This window comes from Lissotriton helveticus, chromosome 3_1 (genome assembly GCF_964261635.1).
Source record: "Lissotriton helveticus chromosome 3_1, aLisHel1.1, whole genome shotgun sequence".
NCBI classification, from domain to species: Eukaryota; Metazoa; Chordata; class Amphibia; order Caudata; family Salamandridae; genus Lissotriton; species Lissotriton helveticus.
Genome location: NC_136061.1, coordinates 1,879,524,162 through 1,879,546,998, shown reverse-complemented (window position 1 = coordinate 1,879,546,998; position 22,837 = coordinate 1,879,524,162). Strand labels below are relative to the sequence as shown.

Genomic DNA, 22,837 nt, shown 5'->3' with positions numbered 1-22,837 from the left:
GCCATAAAAGGGTCCCTCGGGTAAAAAAAAAAAAAAAAAAAACGGTTTTCGCGGGGGGAGCGCCCGGTACACGCACCGGGGAGCGTACCGGGGAGCGTGCTTTGGTGAAAAATAGTGAAAAAAGTTAGTGTTAAATTAATCATTTTGAGTGATTACAGGTAGGGTAGCTCCGAAAAGAGCTTTTGGGTTCTGTGGCTGTTTTAGGTACCTACAAGTACATCCCACACACACCCACACGCACACAACCCCACACCCCCACACCCACACACTCCCCACACACACCTCACACACGCACACCTCCACCCGCACCTAAACACCCCACACCTCCACACTGACACCTTACACATCCACACCCACACCCACACATTCCACACACCCACACTCATACACACACCTCAACATCCCCCAACACACACACGCACACACAGACACCTCACAGACACACCCCACACATCCCACAGACACACCTCCCCCCCCACACACACACACACACCTCACAGACACACCCACACATCCCACATATACACATATATCTTACACACATACCCCCCACACACCCCCCCACACACCTCACACACCCACAGCTCCACCTACACTCAAACACCCCACACACTCACACCCACACACACACCTTACACCCCCACGCCCCCACCCACACCCACATACCCCATACACCTACATACACCTATACACCTCACCCCCCCAGACACATACACACCTCACAGACACACCCCACCATCCTCCACACACACACACATGGGGAAAACTCAGTGAAACAGTAAAATGATAATTGAAAGTGCTTAGAGGTAGGGTAGCTCTGAATAGAATTGTTGTGTTGTGTGGGTGATTTAAGTACCAACATGTAGGTACCAATGTAGAGTTTTAAATTCAATGTACACCTTTTTTATGTAGATATCTAGCATGTTGTTACAGAAGTTATTGTGGTATATGGAATCCATACTATAGTTTGTCAGGAAAGCAGAAACAGATCCTTTAAGTACTCCCTGAGAAGACCTAGGGGATCATGGGTAGTGTACCCTGCTCCCTTATGATGTTTTCAAGTATTACATTTTACTCTCTTCTGAATCTACACAGAATTGGCAGTGATATGGTGCATTAGAGACAGAGAGTGAGATAAAGGAGGCAGGAGATGAAAAAGAGATGTGAAAAACACATTGGAGATAATATAGTGGGAGAAAGGAAGTAACTATGAGCAAATTTACTATGGGCCATATGTAGGTGGCCAAATACCGGTTGGTAACGGCCGATTTCGGCCGTTACCGACCGGTATTTTGATTTTCAGATGTAGGTAGCCAAAATATTACCGATTATGTATATTTACCGAATCGGTAAATTTACAGAATCTGTAAATTACCGATTCGGTAAATGTACAGAATCGGTAATATGGGATGTAGGTGGCACTGGAAACAGTGCCACAGGCCCTTAGGAATTCGTTATTTACCATGAAATATGATGGCATGGTAAATAACGAATTCCTGTGTACATGCCCTAAGGGCATGTATGTGTGTCACATGGCACACAAGCCAGAAACAGGGGTGCAACAGGGTGTCAAAGTGACACCCTGTCCCCCTTGTAAAATCGGTAATTTTACCGATTCGTTAATTACCGAATCGGTATTTGCTATTGAATCCTATGGGCTTCAAGGCCTATAGGAATCAATGGCAAATACCGATTCTGTAATTACCAAATCGGTAATTACCGATTCTTACCGATTCGGTAATTGTTACAGAATAATTACCTACATGGCATTTACCGAATTGTAAATACCGAATTGGTAAAATTCGGTATTTACGATTCGGTAAATGCCATTTACCTACATATGGCCCTATGTAACACAAAAAAGTTGCACTGTAAGTCTCAGTTTATATTATAATCATTTTGGTAGTATTTAATGAATTACATATAAAAATGAATAATGTCTGTTTTGTTGTTTGATATGTTCTTGAACAAAATGTACTAAAATATGTTTTAAACTTTTTAAAAAAAGGTAATAGGATAGCACACTCTTTACACCTCTAGGGTGTGTGTGTATATGAATGGTCGTGCATATATATGTATGTGTGTTCACAAACATACACATATATGTATATGTATATATATATATAAATAAAATCGTATCACTTTATGAGTTTAAAACAACAAGGCAACTACAAAAGGTGTTAGGCAGCCTCTTTTAACAACAGTTTTAGAACTGAAAAGAAAACAGTATTGGACAGCTGAATTTGATACTCTTTTGTTATTTTTGTATTTTAGGTTTATGAATATACATGAAGTTAAAAAGTGTTGGGAAGATAAAGGAATATTTGTAGCTCTTCGACGAAGAGTGGAAACCTGGGTTTACACTAGAGTAAAAGAAGAAATAGTAAAACCGTCGCAGTAAGTTTGCCAAGTGCCATTAATTAGGTGCATTCTTTATGGCCAGCGAGGTTCACAATTTTTGCAGCATTGAGTCGAGTGGTAAAGGAGAAGCCTTACTGTTTGTGGATGAAGTGTTAAATCCTCTTTTGGCACAGAGTAAAGTGATTTTGTCATAAAAAGCCAGAAGACACGCCCTCTCTCTCGCGCCTCTTTATTTCTGTGTGTTAACCTATCTCCATCTGCTTGCCTTTACATCAGACTCTGTATTTCTCTCTCTATACCTGTTCACCACTCTATAACTCTGTCTACCTCTCCTGCTCTACCTCATATACTTCTTGCTCAATCACATTGACCATTTTCTTGATCACATCTATTTACCTCTCTATTTCCTTGTCTAACTTCCTTTAATTTACCTCTACAATCCTCTCAGCCTTACCTCTCACCTTTCCTCCTCCCTCAGTCTTCATCTACTTCATCTCTTTTTTTTCAGGCTCCATGGCCGAGGTACCCCTAATAGAGCCCCTCGAGTTGGGAATAGGGGAAAATGAGTTGCAGAAACAACTGCTGTATTATCCTTCCTCCCCGTTCAATATATTAGGACGGACCAGCTGGGGGCTGTCCATTCTGTGCACGCGTCAAATTCCGCCGCAGCGGAATTAGCACAGCGGCGAAGCTAAGAATATCCATTCAATTCACCGAGAATGGGACTATAGCCTGCTCCTCCCCTGGAAATTCTTCTCTAGTGCACAAACCAACAGATGACTTCCACATTACACGCACACCAGCCAGGGTGATCCCAGTCTGTCTAGCATCTTTTAGGGAAGCCTCTTAGAGCTATAAGAGTTAGCTCAGCAGTGGGCAGGCACGCACCACCTCTTGGCGGGAGTCGACAACAGGCTGGCACACAAAGTGCACAAGGATCAGGAAACGTAGAACCACGACACATGCATGCCCATTGAGTTCCCTGAGGCTAGGTGGAGAGCTGGCCCAAGGCACATTGGGATAATGGCAGTAACAACTAGACCATGCACGCTCCCAGCGTTGCCCTGTTCGGCCTCTGGCACCACCCCAACACTTCCTTGAGTAGGGAAATGGCACAGACAATCTGGCCCTGTGCCTACTGATGCGCCCTACGTATTGGAAGCCCCCTAACTGCTAGCTAATGCGGCACCCTGGCAAACAACCCCTGGAAAAAGTCTGGCACATCGGACTGACAAGGCAACACACCAAGGAGGTATATTCATTGGCCACACAGGAAAGGCTTCAAGGCTCAAAACAGGCAGGATACAAACTGCCCTCCCCACTCAGGGGCCCCCTTGTGGTAACCAAGTAGCAGGTAAGATCGCCCTTCAAAATAAAGTCCACGGCAACCACAAGCTTCCAAAAGGCACCTGACTGAAAGAGGACACACCCATGGTACCCATGGTACCCCAGAGGGATTCGACAGAGGGCCTACACCAGAGGGCAACAAGGCCAGCAGCCCCATGGTCACAGAGAATTGTACTATTGCTCCCAAAAAAACACAGGGACAACCATTGTCACCTGAAAGCATAGCACAAACAAAAAGGCAAAATCCCAGGACATCCTACACAGAATTTCCCATTGACAACATCAATCCGAGAGCAATGCCATTGCAGCTTCCAATCAGCTCCAGAGAAGTCAGACAACTGGTGCCCCGCCACAGCAGGGACTGACCCGATGGCTTGACTAGCCAGTAGCAACAGTCACGCAGCAGGCAGGGAACCCAGCCCAACAAATATCAGGGCCATGGCAGAGACGGGTATTTGTCTGGGAAGGTAATATATTTACGCAATCGCCCAATCAGTAAATGCAAACTCCCAATATGACATGTCCTGTTCATACCCACTTCAGAAAACTCACTGCTCCAATATAGACTTGTATCAAACAATGGGGGGTTGGGCCTGTATTCACGTCCAAACTGGGCCACCAATTAAGCTAGTAACAAAGAATTGTGTGGACGTGTTATTTTGCTAAGTATCTGTAGATAAACCCTTTTAACACATAAAGAGGGTTTAGTGTATTTATTTCACATGTTACTTTCAACATTAGTTAAATTGCGTACATAAAAGACATTAAATCATGTCAGAAGAAAAAAACATGAATTATAATTCATCATTCCATCAAATCATAAGTACAAAAGAATTAACATTTAACAAATACATGACAAAAATTAATTAACAACATAAATGACCAGTCGTTAAATAAGAAAAGAGACAATAGCGGTGCAGACTTATTTCCATTTTACATTACTGCAACCTGCTAGAGTTAGCTAGTCGGCAATGAGATTGCAACAGGCTGAATGCCTTAATTACACACTGAAAGATTCAGTGAGGTTGTGATGGTTGCGGCTAGCTGTGTGTGATCGACGTGTTTCTGAACCCTCTATTCATTTAAGGGTTCTATTCAGGACCAGGACTTAGTTGGTCTCTACATCGTAATGGAATATTGTACACTTGTAAGTATGAGTTCAGACCTATATTTTTCCTACTACTTAATGTTTCCCTCTGGGATCTGTTCTTACCTTTTTTTAAAAGAGAGGTAAGCTGTTTGGCAATCAATTCAATTCATAAGTCTTTATTTCGATTTTTTTAAATCATAAAAGACATTTACAACAATGAGTTATGTTCAATACTAGGAAATTATTTAAAATTACCCTCCATAGACAGTAAATAACACCCACTAAACACTACATCAATTATTGGCCATCCAAAAATGATTTAACACATAAATTAGATAGATTAAAAACAGATATTAATTAAATCTAATTAAAAAAACACATTATTATACAATAATTTTTTAAAAACCGTTTCTATAATAAAAAAGTTTTTAAACTTTTTAAATTCATCATTAGACACATACTATATTTTCAGATGAGTTTGACCCATAAAAGAGAGATTAGGGAAAAAGCAAGTGCCACTAAGCTATCACTGTAAGCTCATTTTACGGGACCGGATGATCCACATCCAGTGAAGAAACTTAGCGACAGCTATAACCACGGCCTGGGAATAATTAGTTCGAAGGATCCTGATAGACTCACAGCCTGTTTTGAGACCCAGCTGAACACAAATGGGTTTTATCCAGGATAATCTAGGGACCTTGTATTCAGGGCAGGCAAACAAGATATGCCCGAAATCTTCCCGCTTGGTGGGGCAGAAGGGGCAGACAAAGCCTTGACCCCGGCACCACCTCGCAGTGAAGGTATTGAGTGGTAGTGTCCCCACCCTGAACTGATGGTATTTCTTCCTGTCCCCCGGGATGGTAATCCAATCCCAATAACCCTCAAGAGCTGGAGAGTGTTTCAATCCAAGAAATTCCGCCGTAAGTGATAATTCAATACAGCGGCCAAATCTTTTTACCTCAAGCATGTTCCAGTACAGGTCTCTGAATGTTTTCCTAGGTGGAAAGGTATTCCCTAATGGGTCATCCCACAATGGGGATAGGCCCATGGCTGTATATATAGCTTTTACCTCCCTCAACCATAGTATTTTGTGAGCCCTATCAGCATCTCTAACCTCGAGAAAGGCTTGTGCATACTGGTAGAGTTCCGGGGTAACCCATAACCTCCTCCAGTAGGCAACTGATCTATATATGGCCATATCTTCGAGGCAATAAATTCCCAGGTCGTAGCGAAGAGGAACCAGCGGAGTAGAAACCAGGAGACCTGTAATGTTGCGCAAGAATTTACTTTGCGCACCCGTCAACTTTTTAAAATTACTAAGTCCCCACAGTTCTGCTCCATAAAGGACTGCCGCTCCCACTTTCGCATTGTAAATCTTTAAAACCGGAATAATTGGCCTCGTATGTGACAGGTAAAATTCTTTAGTAAGTGCTCCCGATAGTTGGGCATGCTTTGTAACCAACTGGTTTGTGTGGTATCTCCAATCTAATCTAGATGATAAGGTGATTCCCAAATAAGTGAATACTTGCGTCTGTTCCAGTTGGACCCCATCCATAACCACTTTCCCTTTGACGTGTCTGTTTTTATGTAAGACCATGAACTTAGTCTTAGTTGTGTTAATGACAAGTCCATGGTCATTGCAGAAGACTTCAAAAACATCAATGGCCTTCTGGAGGCCCTGTTGTGTTTTTGAAATTAGTAACGTATCATCTGCAAACATCAACAGGGGGATCAGCTTGCCATCCAACTTCGGTGCATCAGTAGGTTGCTTTTCATAGTAGCTGTATTTTTAGAAGAACAATGGTTCAGGGGTGGCCTAATGAGGTCCTTGAGAGAATATAAAGCGTATAATTAATTCACGCTGGGGAGCTAAAAGTGTAGGTAAACATAAACTCATTCATTTATTTTCATTTTTAGCATATATCATGGCGTTTCAGGTGCTCATATGAGTGACAGAGAGCATAACGTGACACAAGTGAACATAGTGAAAACGAAACAGAATGTCACACAACAACAAGGTCTAAACCACAAAAATATATACAATGGAGTGGGGGTATTTCCTTGGGTGGGTCGACGACGTTTCGATCTATGGTAATTTTAGATCATCTTCAGGACTGATGAGCTGCCTGAAATCTCTAGTTGGGTATGATAGTGGAACAATCCATCTGAACAGAGTAGTAGGAGCTTGAATCGGTATGACCGGGATATCGAACCGATATGGCCGGATTGGTTTCTTATTTTGTATAAAATTATAGTGACAGTCCAGTGGTCGGGTGGTAACTATCCTGCAATAGGATAGGGGAATCTGTAAACAAAAATCCTGCGTGTCTGGGCAATTGATCACATTAGGTTATATCGGGTCCTTCTGGAGTGGGTCTTATTAAAACCGTAGCTCGTAATTGGGGTTCTAGTAGCGGCTTGCTCGCTGTGGAGGAAAGTAACTTGTCCTATATAAATCGAGCCGCCTTGAGTTAATCACGGCGGTCTGGTGGCTGGAAAAGGGGGGTCCGAGTACCTCGCTGCTTAGCTGCTCTCACAATGGAGCGCGAGTGGTAGCGCAATTTAAATCGAGCCGCCTGGAGGTAATCCCGGCGGTCTGGCGGCTGGAAAAGGGGGGTCCGAATGCCTTGCTGCTTAACTGCTCTGCAGCTAATCACCCTGTGGATGTACAATGAGAAAAGTGTAGGGGCTAGCACGCACCCTTGGCGGACTCCCCTTGCAATAGGAAATTTATCAGCTACACTCCCCTGCTGATTCCAACGAACTCGGGCAAAATTGTCATCATGTAGTCTAATTAGGAGGGACAGGATATCCAAAGGCATACCCTGATCTTTTAGGGCTGCCCACAACTTTGCACGTGGCACCAAATCGAACGCTGATTTAAGATCAACGAAGGCTGCAAACAGCATACCCCCCCCCTATGAGCACTATTCACCAGTATATTAAAACAAATCTAAAAACTTGGTCAACCGTACTGGTATGGCTACGAAATCCGGCCTGGAGCGGTGACAAAACATCATCAATTTCTATCCAGCCCTGGATGCGCTGTAGTAGAAGCCTCTCCACCACCTTTTGTATGCATGCTATAAGGCTAATTGGCCTGTAATTTCCAGGGTCCGAGCACTCCCCCTTTTTAAAAATTGGGATGATCTCGGCGCCCTTCCAGGACTCAGGTATAGGTGAGCCCATAGCAATGCCATTTACTAACTGGATATAGGAAGCCCAAAGATCCTTATCATGCATAAAAAGGTCTGCTGGGACTGAGTCTAAGCCTAGAGCTCTAGCTTTTGGGATATTATTCAAGATCTTAATACCATCTGTTCTGGTAAAGGAAAGATGATTTGTACCCTGGGTTAGATTAGAAAGAGCCTCACAACCATTACCATCTTTGTCAGTAGACGCAAACTGGGATGCATAGTGAGAAACCCAGGCATTAGGTGAAACATGATTAATAGGTTCACATCTTTTAACCCCCTTCCCCATTTGACCATATCCCAGAAGGAGCGCATTGATCTTTCACTACTGGCGCTCAGCAATTCCTTCCAGTATTCTTCGTCCCAGTCGCGTTTTGCTTTATATTGGGTTTGTTTATACATGACTCGGGCAGTCTTAATCCTAACTGTGTCTTTAGTTTTAACTGCATCTGATAGGGCCTTATACGTTACTCTACAGGTCTTGCCATACCATTGGTCTTCCTTCCTCAGTGCCCTACTAGGTTTTTGTGCCACCTTTTTAATAAAAAAACACCTTAGCTGATTAAATTTTTTTTCGTGGATTAGGCCAGTATTAGATACAATGTCCTCCACAGTGGAATTATTCTGAAGTTCTTCAATAGCCTGGAGAGTCAAATCCCTCATAGCGGCAATACTTTCTTCATTCATTGCACAATTAGCCCATCTTACTCGTCTATAATCATTTGAGAGCGCTATTTCCACACAATCAGGTTGGCCCTCGCCATTGGTTATGTCAAATAGCCTAGATAAGATAATAGGAGTAATGGGTCGTGATCACTCTCTACTCTTTCCACTATTCGCATATCCTCAATGCTGGCCCAATTCTCTTTATTAGTAAGGATATAGTCTATACGGCTATGAGATACAATGTTATTAAAGGTAGATGCGCCCTGTTTATCAGAGCCCGTTCTTCCATTTGTGGCTCTCAGGCCATGCTCTATACATAAAACTTTAAGTTGCAGCGCAGCCTCTATCCATCTTTTGATAGGTGGTATTACCAACTGAGGGATATTCCAGATGTAATCCTCTTCCAGCGTGAGGTCTATGTCATAACTGTCTAGAGGTTCAAAACAACAATTAAGATCTCCAGCTACAATAATATCAGCCTCTGAGCAGTAGCGCTCAAGAAGAGTATCTAATTGATAGCCCCCTGGAGTAAATATTAAAAACAAATAAATCTTTATAATCAGGACATTTAAGTTTGATTAACAAAATGTCTGGGCTATTAGTAGCCAATTGGGAAATAGAATACCTATTGTTCTGCTTTACCCATGTGAGTAGGCCTCCTTTTGGTCTCCCCCGCACACTAGGACTAGCCGGAATATAAAAATGTAAATATCCTTGCTTATATTCCGGGGTCACCTGCCATGTTTCCTGTAAAAGAATTATATCCCTGGTATCTAGAATAGCTAGCCAATCCAGGGATGTTAATTTACTTCTCAACCCTGCCACATTCCAAGAGACCAGGGTGGAATCATATGAATGATTAGAACTGTTGGATTGAGCAGAGATTCCAAGGCCATCCTTACCCTCCTTTAGAATGATACCCCCACAATTACTGACTTTTTACTAGTTCATAAGTAGGGTCAGTACTACTTTTTCCTAGACCATCAGACCCAAGGAGAGTGGGATCCTCTGGCAAAATATTTGCCATGGGGCAAGGTTCTATCACAATACTAGGAGGGTAACTAGTCAAAATATCGAGTTTTTAATTTCGACTAGACATAATATCGAGTCAAAAATATAGAATAGACATAATATCGACTAGACATAATATAGACTACAAAAATATCGACTAGAAAAAATTAATATTGACTAGAATAGCAAAAATACCGATTCAAAAATATAGAATGGACATAATATCGACTAGACAGAATATAGACAACAAAAATATCGAATTTAAGGTAAGTTAATATTAATATTAAATTTTTGTGTAATATAATTCTGTAGCGGGTTGTGGGTTTATAGGGGAATAGGGTGGGAAGTAATTTAATTATAATTAATTAAATATGTTATTTTATTTATTGGTATTTACTTACAATTAATTGTTAAATTATTATTAATTGGTAATTAATTAAAATATAATTGGTAATTAATTTAAATTGATTAATTGATAAATATTTTATTTTTAGTAATTTATTTTTTGTAGCGGGTTGTGGGTTTATAGGGGAATAGGGTGGGAAGTAATTTTATTATAATTAATTAAATATGTAATTTAATTTCTGGGTATTTATTTAGACTTAATTGATAATTAGTAATTGATTGGCAATTAATTAAAAAAAATTGGTCATTAAATGTAATTGAATAATTGATAAATATGTTAATTTTAGTAATTTATTTTTTGTAGCGGGTTGTGGGTTTATAGGGGAATAGGGTGGGAAGTACTTTCATTATAATTAATTAAATATATTATTTTAATTATTGGTATTTATTTAGAATTAATTGTAAATTAATTATTAATTTGTAATTAATTAAATATATTTTGTAATTTTTTGTAATTTATTAATTGATAATTATGTTACTTTTATTAAATTAATTTTTGTAGTGGGTTGTGTGTTTTTAGGGGACTAGCTTGTGAAGTAATTTAATTGTAAGTACTTTAATTTTTTAATAAAAAATTTATTGAGTTAATTTTTCAAAATACTTTTAAATTGTTAATTATTTTATTATTAATAGGTAAATAATTAGTATTAGTAGGTAATTTTTATTATTAAATAATTTTTATTTGTATATTAAATTGATTATTTAATATATTTAACACAATTGTAAAATATTTCGATTAATTTGTAATTGGTGTTACTATTTATAGTATTTATATTTAAATAAGAAGTATTTACTTGCCGTACTATTGCACTCACTGTAGTTGGAATAGTAATTTTACCGCTACGCTATCCAACGCTTTCCCTACTGTTGCACTCACTGGAGTTGGAATATAAATTTTTACCCCTACACTATCCAACGCTTTCCCTACTGTTGCACTTACTGGAGTGGGAATAGTAATTTTTACCCCTATACTATCCAACGCTTTCCCTACTGTTGCACTCACTGGAGTGGGAATAGTAATTTTTACCCCTATACTATCCAACGCTTTCCCTACTGTTGCACTCACTGGAGTGGGAATAGTAATGTTTACCCCTATACTATCCAACGCTTTCCCTACTGTTGCACTCACTGGAGTTGGAATAGTAATTTTTACCCCTACGCTATCCAACACTTACCCTACTGTTACACTCACTGGAGTTGGAATAGTATTTTAAACCCCTACGCTATCCAACGCTTTCCCTACTGTTGCACTCGCTGGAGTGGGAATAGTAATGTTTACCCCTACGCTATCAAACGCTTTCCCTACTGTTGCACTCTCTGGAGTGGTAATAGTAATTTTTACCCCTACGCTATCCAATGTTTTCCCTACTATTGCACTCTCTGGAGTTGGAATAGTAATTTTTATCCCTACGCTATCCAACGCTTACCCTACTGTTGCACTCTCTGGAGTTGGAATAGTAATTTAAACCCCTACGCTATCCAACACTTTCCCTACTGTTGCACTCGCTGGAGTGGGTATAGTAATTTTTACACCTATGCTATCCAACGCTTTCCCTACTGTTGCACTCACTGGAGTGGGAATAGTAATTTTTACCCCTACGCTATCCAACGCTTTACCTACTGTTGCACTCTCTGGAGTGGTAATAGTAATTTTTACCCCAACGCTATCCAATATGTTCCCTACTGTTGCACTCTCTGGAGTTGGAATAGTAATTTGTATCCGTACGCTATCCAACGCTTACCCTACTGTTACACTCACTGGAGTTGGAATAGTAATTTAAACCCCTATGCTATCCAACGCTTTCCCTACTGTAGCACTCGCTGGAGTGGGAATAGTAATTTTTACCCCTAAGCTATCCAACGCTTTCCCTACTGTTGCACTCACTGGAGTTGGAATAGTAATTTTAACCCTTTCGCTATCCTACGGTAAAAATATTGTATATGTTTTATAAATAATATGTATATATATATATATATATATATATATATATGTATTTAAAAAATATATTTTTTTTTAGTTACAATAATTATTTCTCAATTTTACGTTTATTTAAATATTTTAAATATGTTTAAATTAATTTAATTTGTTATTATATTACTTTTAATTTACTTTTAAGACATTTAAAAAAAACTATATTTTGACAGTCTATATTTTTTACACTCGATATTTTGGAGTCGATATTTTTGCACTTACCTGTTTGAAGATAGGAAGTCGATATATTTGCAGTCGATATTTTTACTTCTATATTTTGTCCTCTCGATATTTTGTCTGTCGATGTTGTTTTTTTTTTTTGTAAAACAATTTTTATTGCAGAGGTAATTCGAGTTATATAACATGTACACCAGTATGTTCTCGGGATCGTAATCAATACCTGTACTTCCATCTACTATTTACACAGCCTTACATCCCACATCCCGGAGGTTGGGCGGCGTATAATCACGTAACATGGTGTTCAGCCTTTAATTGCAATTGTCTCAGTGGGTCAACCCCCTCCGCTTTTAGGTGTATTGTACTTACTACATCCCCTCGTTCTGTGGTGGTGTGTTAACTCTCTCCGTTGTGTGGAGTAGTTCAACTGTTTTCTCCCACCCCCCTCCCCGTGTCCCTGGTGTCTGAACCTGTGTGTCATGTTTGTGAACTCGGGCGAGTTGGTGGAAGTAGGATCATGGAAACAATGCTTAGGCGTGTGTGTCCGGTATTAGTGCGAGGTCCAACCCTTCCTCCCCTGGGGCCTCCCCGTGTGGTATTTCGTCTTCTTCGTCTTCTGTCCCTAAGCGCCTGGACTAGGGTCTCCCATGCTAGCGCCGCCTCCTGAGCCTTCTCATCTGCCGTGCGCCGGGCTAACTGGTACCTAAGTGTGCTCTCTGCTGCTGCCCATTTCAGAAATTCGTTCAACCATTTTTGATGTGTCGGTGCTGTCTTAGATTTTCAACCCTTGGTGAGCTCCCTCTTTGCAATCAGTAGGCCCATGTCTATAAATTTGCTCGATATTTTAGTTTTGCGTGTGTGCGGAAACCAGTGTAGGAGAGCGACCGCGCTATCGTAATGCAGGGCTCTTTCCGTGACCTCATTCAGGGTGTCCCCAACTCCCTTCCAGTACTCCTGCAATCGCGGACAGTCCCTGAGCATGTGTAGCAAGTCAGCACCTACTATCGCACATCTGGGGTATGCTGCATCTACTGCGCCAAAGTATTGTATTATTTTACTTGGAGTGAGGTAGGCCCTATGTAGGATGTAAAGATGTATTAGTTGGAAACAGGCATTTCTGGTGCTTTTCCTGGCTCGTCGAAGTAGCTGGGACCATGTTGCGTCTGGGATCTCTTTTTGCAGGTCATTCTCCCATTGTGTTTTGAGGCGTGTTAATGGTGGAACGTTTTCTGTGCTCATTCTGGAGTAAAGACATGTGACCGCCTTGAATGTTCCTGCTGTCATCATCGTGTATTGACACGCCAAGGACGTTTTAGGTTCAACCAGTCCTTCCCCCCAATGTGTCTGAATTGCCCTCACCATTGCCGCATGTAATAAATAGTCTCCGCGTGGGAGGTCGTATCGTTCCTGCAGAGTCTGGAAGTCCATCAGCACCCAGTCAGTGTATAAGTCACCTACCATTTGAAGTCCCGCTTCCTCCCATAGTTGGAGGTTCGACCAATCCCCTCCGTGCGGGAGCGCCGTCATCATCCCTAATGGTATCTCTGGTGCGTATGGACGACCTGGGCCTGCACGCCTTTGCATGCGGTTCCAGCACAGCCGTAGTGTCCTTTCCTCTTGGGTCAACCCTCTCAGGAATAATTTCTGTTGCAGGGCTACGTATGCCAGCACATGGCGGGGGGTGCCCGTGTCCCTCTCTTGGTCAGGTCCCCGGTATACCCTTACCACCTCCTGCGTGAAGAATTGGAGTTGCGCCGCCAGATAATAGAGCTCGAAGTCTGGGACTGCAAGCCCCCCCTGGTCTTTTGGGCGCATGAGAGTCGTCAACGCTATTCGCCTCCTGCCTTCTCCCCAGAGGAATAACACCACGCTAGATTTTAAGCGCCTGAATACTTCTCCTGGTATCCATATCGGAAGGGTCCTAAAAAGGTACAACAAACGTGGTAGTGCGATCATTTTGAGGAGGGACACTCATCCCGTCATGGATAGGGGGAGGGTAGCCCAGAAGGACATGTTGCCCTTCAACGCTCGAATACAGCGTCCAATGTTCCCGTCCAGTAAGTTGGTGGGGTCGTGGTAGAGGTAAACCCCAAGATAGTGCAGGCAATCTGGTTCCCAGCGCATGCTAACGTTTGCTGTCGGTCGTTTCTCCCCCTTTCGGAGCGGGAAAAGGCAAGTCTTTGCCCAATTCACCTTCAAGCCCGATAGTGCCCCGAATCACAGTAGCAGATCCTCCGCGCCCCTAACCGCCTCTTCAGCGTTATCTAAGAATAGCAAGAGATCGTCCGCATACAACGATATATAATGGTGTGCCCCTCTCGCTTCGAGTCCACGGTATGCATCACCTCCCCTGGCCAGCATCGCAAACGGCTCCATGGCCAGAGCGAATAACAGAGGTGACAGTGCACAGCCATGCCTTGTTCCTCTGTTCACTTCGTAACGGTCCGATATTAATGCTCCCACTCGCACCCTCGCGCCTGCTCGCACATACAGCACTTTGGTCCATTTTATATAGTCATCCCCTAGGCCAAAACTCCGCATCACCGCATAGAGATAGTCCCACCCCAGACTATCGAACGCTTTTTCAATGTCAACTGACAACACCATCGGGGCTCTTGCAGCCTGTGGCGGGTCTGCTAGTAGTCTGAGCAAACGTCGAATATTGTGGGACGTGTTCCTGGTGGGGATGAATCCCGATTGGTCCCCGTGGATTAAACCCTTCATGTGAGCTATCAGTCTCCCTGCCAGGATCGTACTTAAGATTTTGTAATCCGTCGTCAGCATTGATAACGGTCGGTATGACGCTGGATCTGCGCTATCTCTGCGCTGTTTGAGCAACGGAATCATGATCGCCTCGCGCATCGATTGGGGTAACTCTCCCTTCTCTTTGGCTTCATTATACACCGTTCTAAGTTTTGGGGCTAGTAGCTCCGCATACTTTGCGTAGAACTCAATTGGTAGCCCATCCATCCCCGGTGTTTTGTTTCGCGCCATTTTCTTTATGGCTGCTCTAATTTCCGCAAGGTCGACCGGGCCTCCGAGTGCTTTAGCGTGTTCCGGGTCAAGTTGGGGCAGTTGGATCTCTGCCAGCAAGGCTTCCGTTGCCTCAGGTTGGGCCTCCGTTCCCCTCCTATATAAATTGCCGTAATAGTCTTTGAAGCATTGCACTATGCCTGGTTGGGTGTTGTATATTTCCCCGCTCCTATCTGTTAGGGACAGTATCGGGGTGGAACCCCTATGGGGGTTGGCCAGCCAGGCTAGGAGTGTCCCCGTTGTGTCCCCCTCAGCGAGAGTCTTAGTCAAATAAGATTTATAATCAAAGCTGCGTAGGCGTTCCACTTCGACCGCTACCGCCTCTCGCGCTGCGCTAACCTCGCCCTGCAATTCGGGATGGCCGGGTCGCGACTTCTCAGCCTCCCGCAGCGTCCGTTCCGCCTTGTCTAAGTCCTCTACTAGTGTTCGTCGTGCGCCTGCAAATTTCCCAATACAGTGTCCCCTTACCACTACCTTGAATGCGTCCCATTCGGCGGCTCTAGAGGAGGTGGTCTCCTCATTTTCTACAAAGTATTGGGTGATCCTAAGTTCTAGGTCCGCCCTGAATGGTGGGTCATCCAGCGTGTCCGGTCTGAGTCGCCACGTTGGAATTGGTGTATTTCCGTTCATCCAGGCTAGGGTGAGTAGCAGGGGATTATGATCTGATATTGTGCGTGTTAGGTACTCCGTTCGGGTAACTAATGGTAATACCTGTTGGGAGCATAGGAACGCATCTATACGGACATGTAGGTCGTGCATGCAGGAATAAAAGGAATAGTCCCTTTCACTAGGGTGTTGTGCGTGCCAAACATCAGTGAGATCCCACTGCCCCTGCCATTGCAATCTATGTTTCGCCAATCTGTGTACTGGGGACGCGTGCAGCGGTGGGTGCGATCTATCCAAGGTGGTGTCCTCAATAGAGTTGAAATCTCCCCCCAGCAACATCGGGCCCGCAAAGTAGGTTGCTAAGTGCTTGGATAGTTTAGTGAAGTAGGGTGCTTGTTCAGTGTTCGGTGCATAGACGCTGCAGAGCGCTAAATGACGACCCCTCAGTAATCCCTCGACAGCTACAAATCGGCCCTCCGGGTCCGCTGTATGCCTAGTGATCTGAAAGGGGACCCCAGCTCGAATCCAAATTAGTACCCCCCTGGCAAACGCTGAATATGTGGTGTAGAACAGGTGACCCCTCCACCTCTTCTGAAGTGCGGCCCCTTCTTTTTTAACCAGGTGGGTCTCCTGCAGAAAGGCAATATGAATCCCCCTGCGGACCAGGTAAGAATGAACCTTGTGCCTTTTAGTCATTGAGTTTAAACCCCGCACGTTCCAGGACACACATTTTAACGAACCCACACTATCCATTATCTCGACATTGTTTGCTAAGAACTCTGTCCCACAGTGGCCAAACACCAGTAATGCCCCCCCCATCCCCCATCCCCAACTGCTCTGTCTCACTTCCCCTTTGCTCACTAACCCCACTCTGCCCCGACCCCCTCCCCCTGCCCCCCACCCTGTCCTGAGTTACCCCAACATCTCTAGACATCCACCCCCCCTAGAACAGGACACAACCACAAAGAGTCACCCCCGTCCAAACAATCGAGCAAAGTGCTCTCCCAACTGTCTACTCCGCAGTCTGTACTGCGATGGCCTTAGGGGCCTCTGGGCACGTGAACTAGCTACTTCAGTAACATTCGTCTCCCTATTCCCCTTCCGCCCCACAATAGTCCTCCAAACTCACGGTTGACCAGTCTCACGTCTGCCTGCTCCAGCGTTTGGGCTCGCTAGTCCATCTAGGCTGTCGCCACCATCCCCTCCCAGGCACGAAATTTAGCTGCCAAATACTTCCTCCGCTGTTTGTGGCGTTACAGTTGGGCCCATTGTGCTGTCCACTTCCGAAAGTTCAGTTTCGGACCCTGTTTGGTTGTCCTCCAAGATCGATTCCCCTCCCCGCTGCGGCGCCACCACACCCGAGACCTCCTTCACCGCTTGCAGTGCTGCCTTCCGCTCCATTTCCGTCTGCGATTCCGTCGGCCGCTTTTGGTGTTGACCACGTTTCCGAAGCCGCTTGGATCTTCGTATTGATCCCTGGTGGAAGTCCTCCGCAGCTCTGTGGCGAGCCCCATCTGTTCCGGTCTTATAAGAGTCCCACCAAGTCCAGGCATCAGCCGATGATGTGAAGAACAGCGCTTTCCCATCCAACGAGACTCGTAGCCTCGCCGGGAACAACAGCGAGTACTGCAGGCCCTCTGTTCGTAGTTCTTTTTTAATGGAAAGGAACGAGGCACGTTGCTTTTGGGTTTCGAAGGTATAGCCCGGGAACAGCGTCACCTTGCTATTATCAACCTGGAAGGGTCCCGCTTCCCTCGCTCGTTGCAGAAGCCAGTCTCTGTCTCTGTAGTGGAGCACTTTAATCACCACCGGACGCGGGGGAAGTCCCGGCTTCAGGGGTCGAGCAGGCACTCGATGTGCCCGCTCCAGCATGAAGAAGGGGGACAGACCCTCCAGAGCTACAACTGTCCGCAGCCAATTGTCCACGTAACCCAGTATGTCCGTCCCCTCACTTTTCTCCGGAAGGCCCACCAGTCGTACATTGTTTCGCCGGCTTCGGTTTTCTGCATCCTCCGCCCTCCTCTCCAGCGTCTGGATGCGGTCCAGGGCATCTGTGAGTTTTCCTTCCAAGGCTTTTTGTCCCGGCACAACGTCTTTCAGAGTTGCTTCTGTTTCTTTGACCCTGTCGGACAGTTTCCCATGATCCGCCCGCAGGAGCCCCAGGCCTGTCGATACCTGAGCAATGTCTTGTTGCAGGGCGGTCCTCGTGGCCGCTATAGCTTCTAGGATTCTGTCCTGCATCGTTAGCAAGTCCGACTGGGGTTGTTGCATAGTATCCGGAGCCTCTGTGGCCGTACCCGCTTCACCTTTTGGTCATTTCGGTTTCCCCATGTCTCTTCCTGGTGAACCGCCGGGCCACTTTGAGTCGGTCGAGATAGACAGGTCACTCAGCGGGTTGTCAGGGCGCTTCCACTAGGCAGATCCGTCACCGGCCAGAAGGTGGCAGCCCGCGGACCGCGAGGGCAGGGGGTGCTCTCTCGTAGTGGCAGCTGTGCCCCTGTGGTCCCGCCGCTGCACTCGGGTGCTTCCCCTCCGCTACTGCGTTGGGGGGGGCGCCAATGGTTGTCCTCCTCTCTGCTGCGGTCCCCTTGCGTCCCGTTCACTGCTGGTGGTCAGTTCAGGTCCCCGCTCCGCACCCCGGTGTCCTCCTCCCGCACTCCTCCTCTCACCGCAGGCCGCCGAGTTAACAGCCAGTGTGCCGGGTGTCCGTGTGCGAGGGGTCCCCACTCCTGCCGGTGCAGATCTCCCAGTGGGGGGCCGGGTCGTCGTCCCAGAAGTGGAGCCGCCTGTCTCTGTTGCTATTCACTAATTAGGCCGCCCACCGGTTAAGTCCAAGGTCGCCAACCAGTCGCCTCCTCCCCGCTGCCGGTAGGTCTCACAGCTCCCTGCTGGGTTCCACGCTACCTATGGCTTCGAGGCTCACACTCAGTGCGCTGTGGTAGGACTGCTCCGCTGGTCATCGCCGCGCCGGGCGCTCCTCCAGTTGGCCGCAGGGTGCCGAATACTCCTGCAGGTACTCCCCGGGCGCCGGGCAGCGGGGTGGGTCGGCTGGGCGGGAAGGTCGAGTCACCGGGGCAGGAGCGCACCCCCCAGTACCGCAGTTCCTTAATAGAGCCAGCTGGGCCCCCCCCGGGTTCCGCAAAATGAGGCAGTCGGGTCCCCTGTCTGGTCCCGTTTGCCGCCCCCCTGCTGCTGAGCACGGTCCGTCGCGGCCTCCAGCCTCCCAATGCCGTTTCCGCTCCCGTACCTCTGGCTGCTCGTGGCGTTGCACCGCTTACGTCTCAGGCTCGGTGGTACTCCCGCCGTCCGCCCAGGGGTCTCCGCTCGTTGGCCTCTCTTACACGCTGGATCATGCGCTGAAGTGCCGATGTTGGAGAAGCGCAGGCCTAGAAGCCGGGACCTCGATTTGTGAGCTCCCCGGGGGCTTGGTTCTCATTCTACTCCGCAGCGCCGCCGTCGTCTCTGCCAAGACCTCCGCTCCCAGGTCGCCACACGGGGTTAGCTCTCACCCTTCAAGGATGTCAATCCTCGACCACCGAGCTCCGGGTCCCCCCGGGTACAGTCCGGCATTCCCAGTAAACTTATGCCGCCATTTTGCGGTCCGTCCTCTCCGGAACCGGAGGGTCCGCAGCGCCGAATGCAGGCGGCCCATACGTTAGGCACGCATCCTGGGCAGGCACCGATGGTTGGTGCGGACTCGACCCGTTTTTCACGGGGATTCCGCGCTGAATTGCGGAGAAATTAGGGATTTATTGGGGCAAGGGACGGGAGCCTCGTTAGGCTGCGTGCGCTTGCATCGGCTGCTAGCCACGCCCCCCCTGTCGATGTTGTGTCAGTGATCCACTAGGAGGCCTTAATTCCTCTTGGTCGCCCTCCTTAGCTTGAGGGAGTCAATCATTACAGTCCAGCGAATTAAAAATCTCAAATCTATTGCTTAATGGAAAAGTACTACTTAAGGGGGCAGCTAGTGGAAAACCCTGGCCCTTCGTGTATATTCCTAATTCGGAATGTGGTCGGTAGAAGTAGCCCAGTGGAAGGACATTGACAAAGTCCTGATGAATCCTAAACGATCCAGTCTGCCTGAGAATGAGTCTGACCAATTCAGGTGAACTAAAATTTACAATAACGCAGTCCCCCCGCATTCCCTTCTTTGAATGACCCAACCAGGATACTCTACGAACCATCTTAAAATTAGCGTAAAAGTGTTCTCCCAAAACTGTTTTAATACTTAGAAAGTGTAAGGCCTTATTTTTCAATGTTGACCAGTGCTCCACCTCACCTTCTGGGAGCAAGGGAACATTAGCCAAGATGACAGTGTAGGGCAAGCCTTTGGGGGTAGATGAAGAGTAACTTCCCTTGAGGAAATATTCGCATTTGGAAATAGTCTCCCACTCGGACCCTTGGGGGAAGACTTAGCTGGGGGATTATTAGTTGGTGTTACTACGGGAGGATCCAGGACTGTGATTACTTTAGTGCTAATAGTCTTCAAACTTGCTGGGTCATTGGGATTTGAGCCTACGGGAGCGAGGGATACTTTTGCAGTTAATGCTGGTATTTTCTGAGCCCCTTTGGCAGGCAGACGATCATTTCTGAGATGATTTTCCATTTGATCGAGCCTACTTTCTATCATCTCAAGTTTCTTCATAACTGGACGAAGAAGGGATCCAACTAGCTCCTCCAAGTGCCCAATCAATTCGGACATAGTTCCTTCAATGGGGCCATTTGAGGGAATTGGCTGTGTATCAGGCCTGAAAGGGGGGACTGGCCGAAACATTTGAGGGATAGAGTTTTCTAAATTTTCACCTAACCCAGTTACAGAATTTGTATTTTTGGCTAATTTTGCTTGTTGACGGCTGCCCTTTGGGGGGCCCTGAGCTTTTCTTTTCATAGGTTGGTCTTTCTTTCTAGCCCCAAGAGGCAGTCGTGACTGCCTAGTGCGTGTAGAGGGAGGGGAGGGTGTGGGGCTAGGTAGGAATGGACCATCTAAGTTAGAAATTTGTAAAACTGCCTCACTATCGTCCAGAGTAGGCGAAACCAGCACCTGTGAGTAGCTAGGGTCAGGACATATATTATCGATAGCATCTGGGGCCATAACCAAGACAGGATTGGAATTCTGACTCTGTAATGGCTCCAGTGAGAATCTCCTCTCTACTAGTGCTATCTCCTTGCCAATTTCCAATTCAGCCCGTTTCAGAAAGCATCCATTGTCCCAACACCACCACCACCCCTTCGAATAAATTTAGTCATTATTCACAGATTAGGAGCCGCCCTCACAAACCAGAATAATGTACCACCCAACCCAACATCGATACAAGCAATCAGATCTTAGATGAGCACCAATATCAATAGGTCAGAAATAGCACGATGTTAAGGGGGTGGCCCGTCCCGTCCTCCTCCGTCCCCGGATGGCCACAGATGGCCCGCCCTTTGCCCGGGCTTAGCCCGGCGGCGTCCGCGCGCATCCCTCGACGCGGGCAGTGACGCTTTAATTTAAGCGCCACCTGGCGCTATTTCCCCGCAGGCGGCTTCCTGTCGCAAAGTCAGCTGGGATTTGTAGTCCCCTGCATCTCAAGCTCTCCCCCACACAGAGAGGTAAGCTGTTTGGCAATCAATAACAGGATGAGCTGCACTGTTCAATGTACTAATCTAAAAAAATAAGATTGACTATGTTTTAGGTGCACTCTACCGAAGAACCAAGCCTTGTGTGCAACACTTTGTCTACACTGTGTGTTATTAAAAACTAAGCCTTAAGGAAACATGCCTCTTTCTGAGGTTTTAAACTAACATTTGCCTTGTATCTTTCTTCAAACCTGATATTTTACTGAATTCCTATTATATGTGATGTACGTGTTGATCCAAATTCCAGCATGGGAGCAAGTGTGGTCGCTTCACATGGTGTTCATTTGCCTGCCAATACATTAATGTGGGGAATGAAAATGTGCTCAGGCTTTACGGTCGTCAGCTTTCAACATTAATTAGAGGAGCCAAAAAAAAAAGTGACTCACTTGAATGTGTCTCAAGGGCTCGCGCTTAGTAGCAGCAAAGAGGCGGAGGCCTATTCACACTTTGTGCTCAGCTTCTATAATTATAAGAAATTGGGACCATTGTTTCAAAAAATGTGACACATTGTAGCGCTTAGGTATGTAGCGCGGGCGTCACGCTTGAATTACACTTGCCTGAGTTCTTTTCACAGTTTATCAGTATCGTCCCTCTCTGATTTCATCATGACAGATCCAGCGTTTAAGGACTTGACTAATGGATTGCTACCAACCAATCAGATCACATGGTTTGAGCTAGGCGTTATGGTTAATGTAGTTGTATGTGTGAGAGTTAACAAATTATGGGGCATATTACCAAAGGTGGAGATAGGCAATTATCGGCGGTTTAGCGGCGATAATTCTATCGCTCTATTAGCAAGCTGTCGCTAACTGATATTAGCGACAGCTTTTAGGCGATAGCGAGCATTTTGGGGCCCGCTTTGCATGTCAGCGATATTTATCGCTAATGACATGCAAAGTGGGTGTACCCAACCTGTTAGCGACTGAAAGCAGTCGCTAACGTCGCTATCGCCTATTAGTAAGGCAGGTGTAGCGATGAAAATATTCCCGCTATCGCCAAAAACCAACGCCTGCTCAGACCAGTTCTTAGCCATGTTATCCAATGGGAGGTGGATAACATGGCTAAGAGCATTTTGTCGCTAATGCGTGAATATCGCTGTATTCTCAGCGATATTCACGCATTTCGCCGCTTTCGCTGGATATTTTAGCATAATGGAGAAAAATGTTGCTAATAGCATGTTTTCTCCGCTAACATATCCAGCGATAGGCAGCGATAAAAAAAAACGTCGCTAAGCCTATTTAGCGATAATTATCGCTACTTGTTGGTAATATGCCCCTATGTGCTTAAATAATCCTAGAACTGGGCAACATATTTCAAATGTTTAAAAACATGCCAATTCACAATCTATTGACTTCA

General features: G+C 45.7%; 1 protein-coding gene across 1 annotated transcript in view; it reads left to right on the top strand.

Moving 5' to 3' along the window:
* Nucleotides 1-22,837, top strand: part of LOC144823935 (sperm-specific sodium:proton exchanger-like) — a 5,382,759-nt gene that overhangs the window by 3,050,918 nt on the left and 2,309,004 nt on the right. Inside the window, exon 11 of the mRNA XM_078682869.1 lies at nucleotides 2,275-2,397. Coding sequence (XP_078538995.1) covers nucleotides 2,275-2,397 — 123 coding nt within the window. The remainder of the gene's footprint in view (nucleotides 1-2,274; nucleotides 2,398-22,837) is intronic.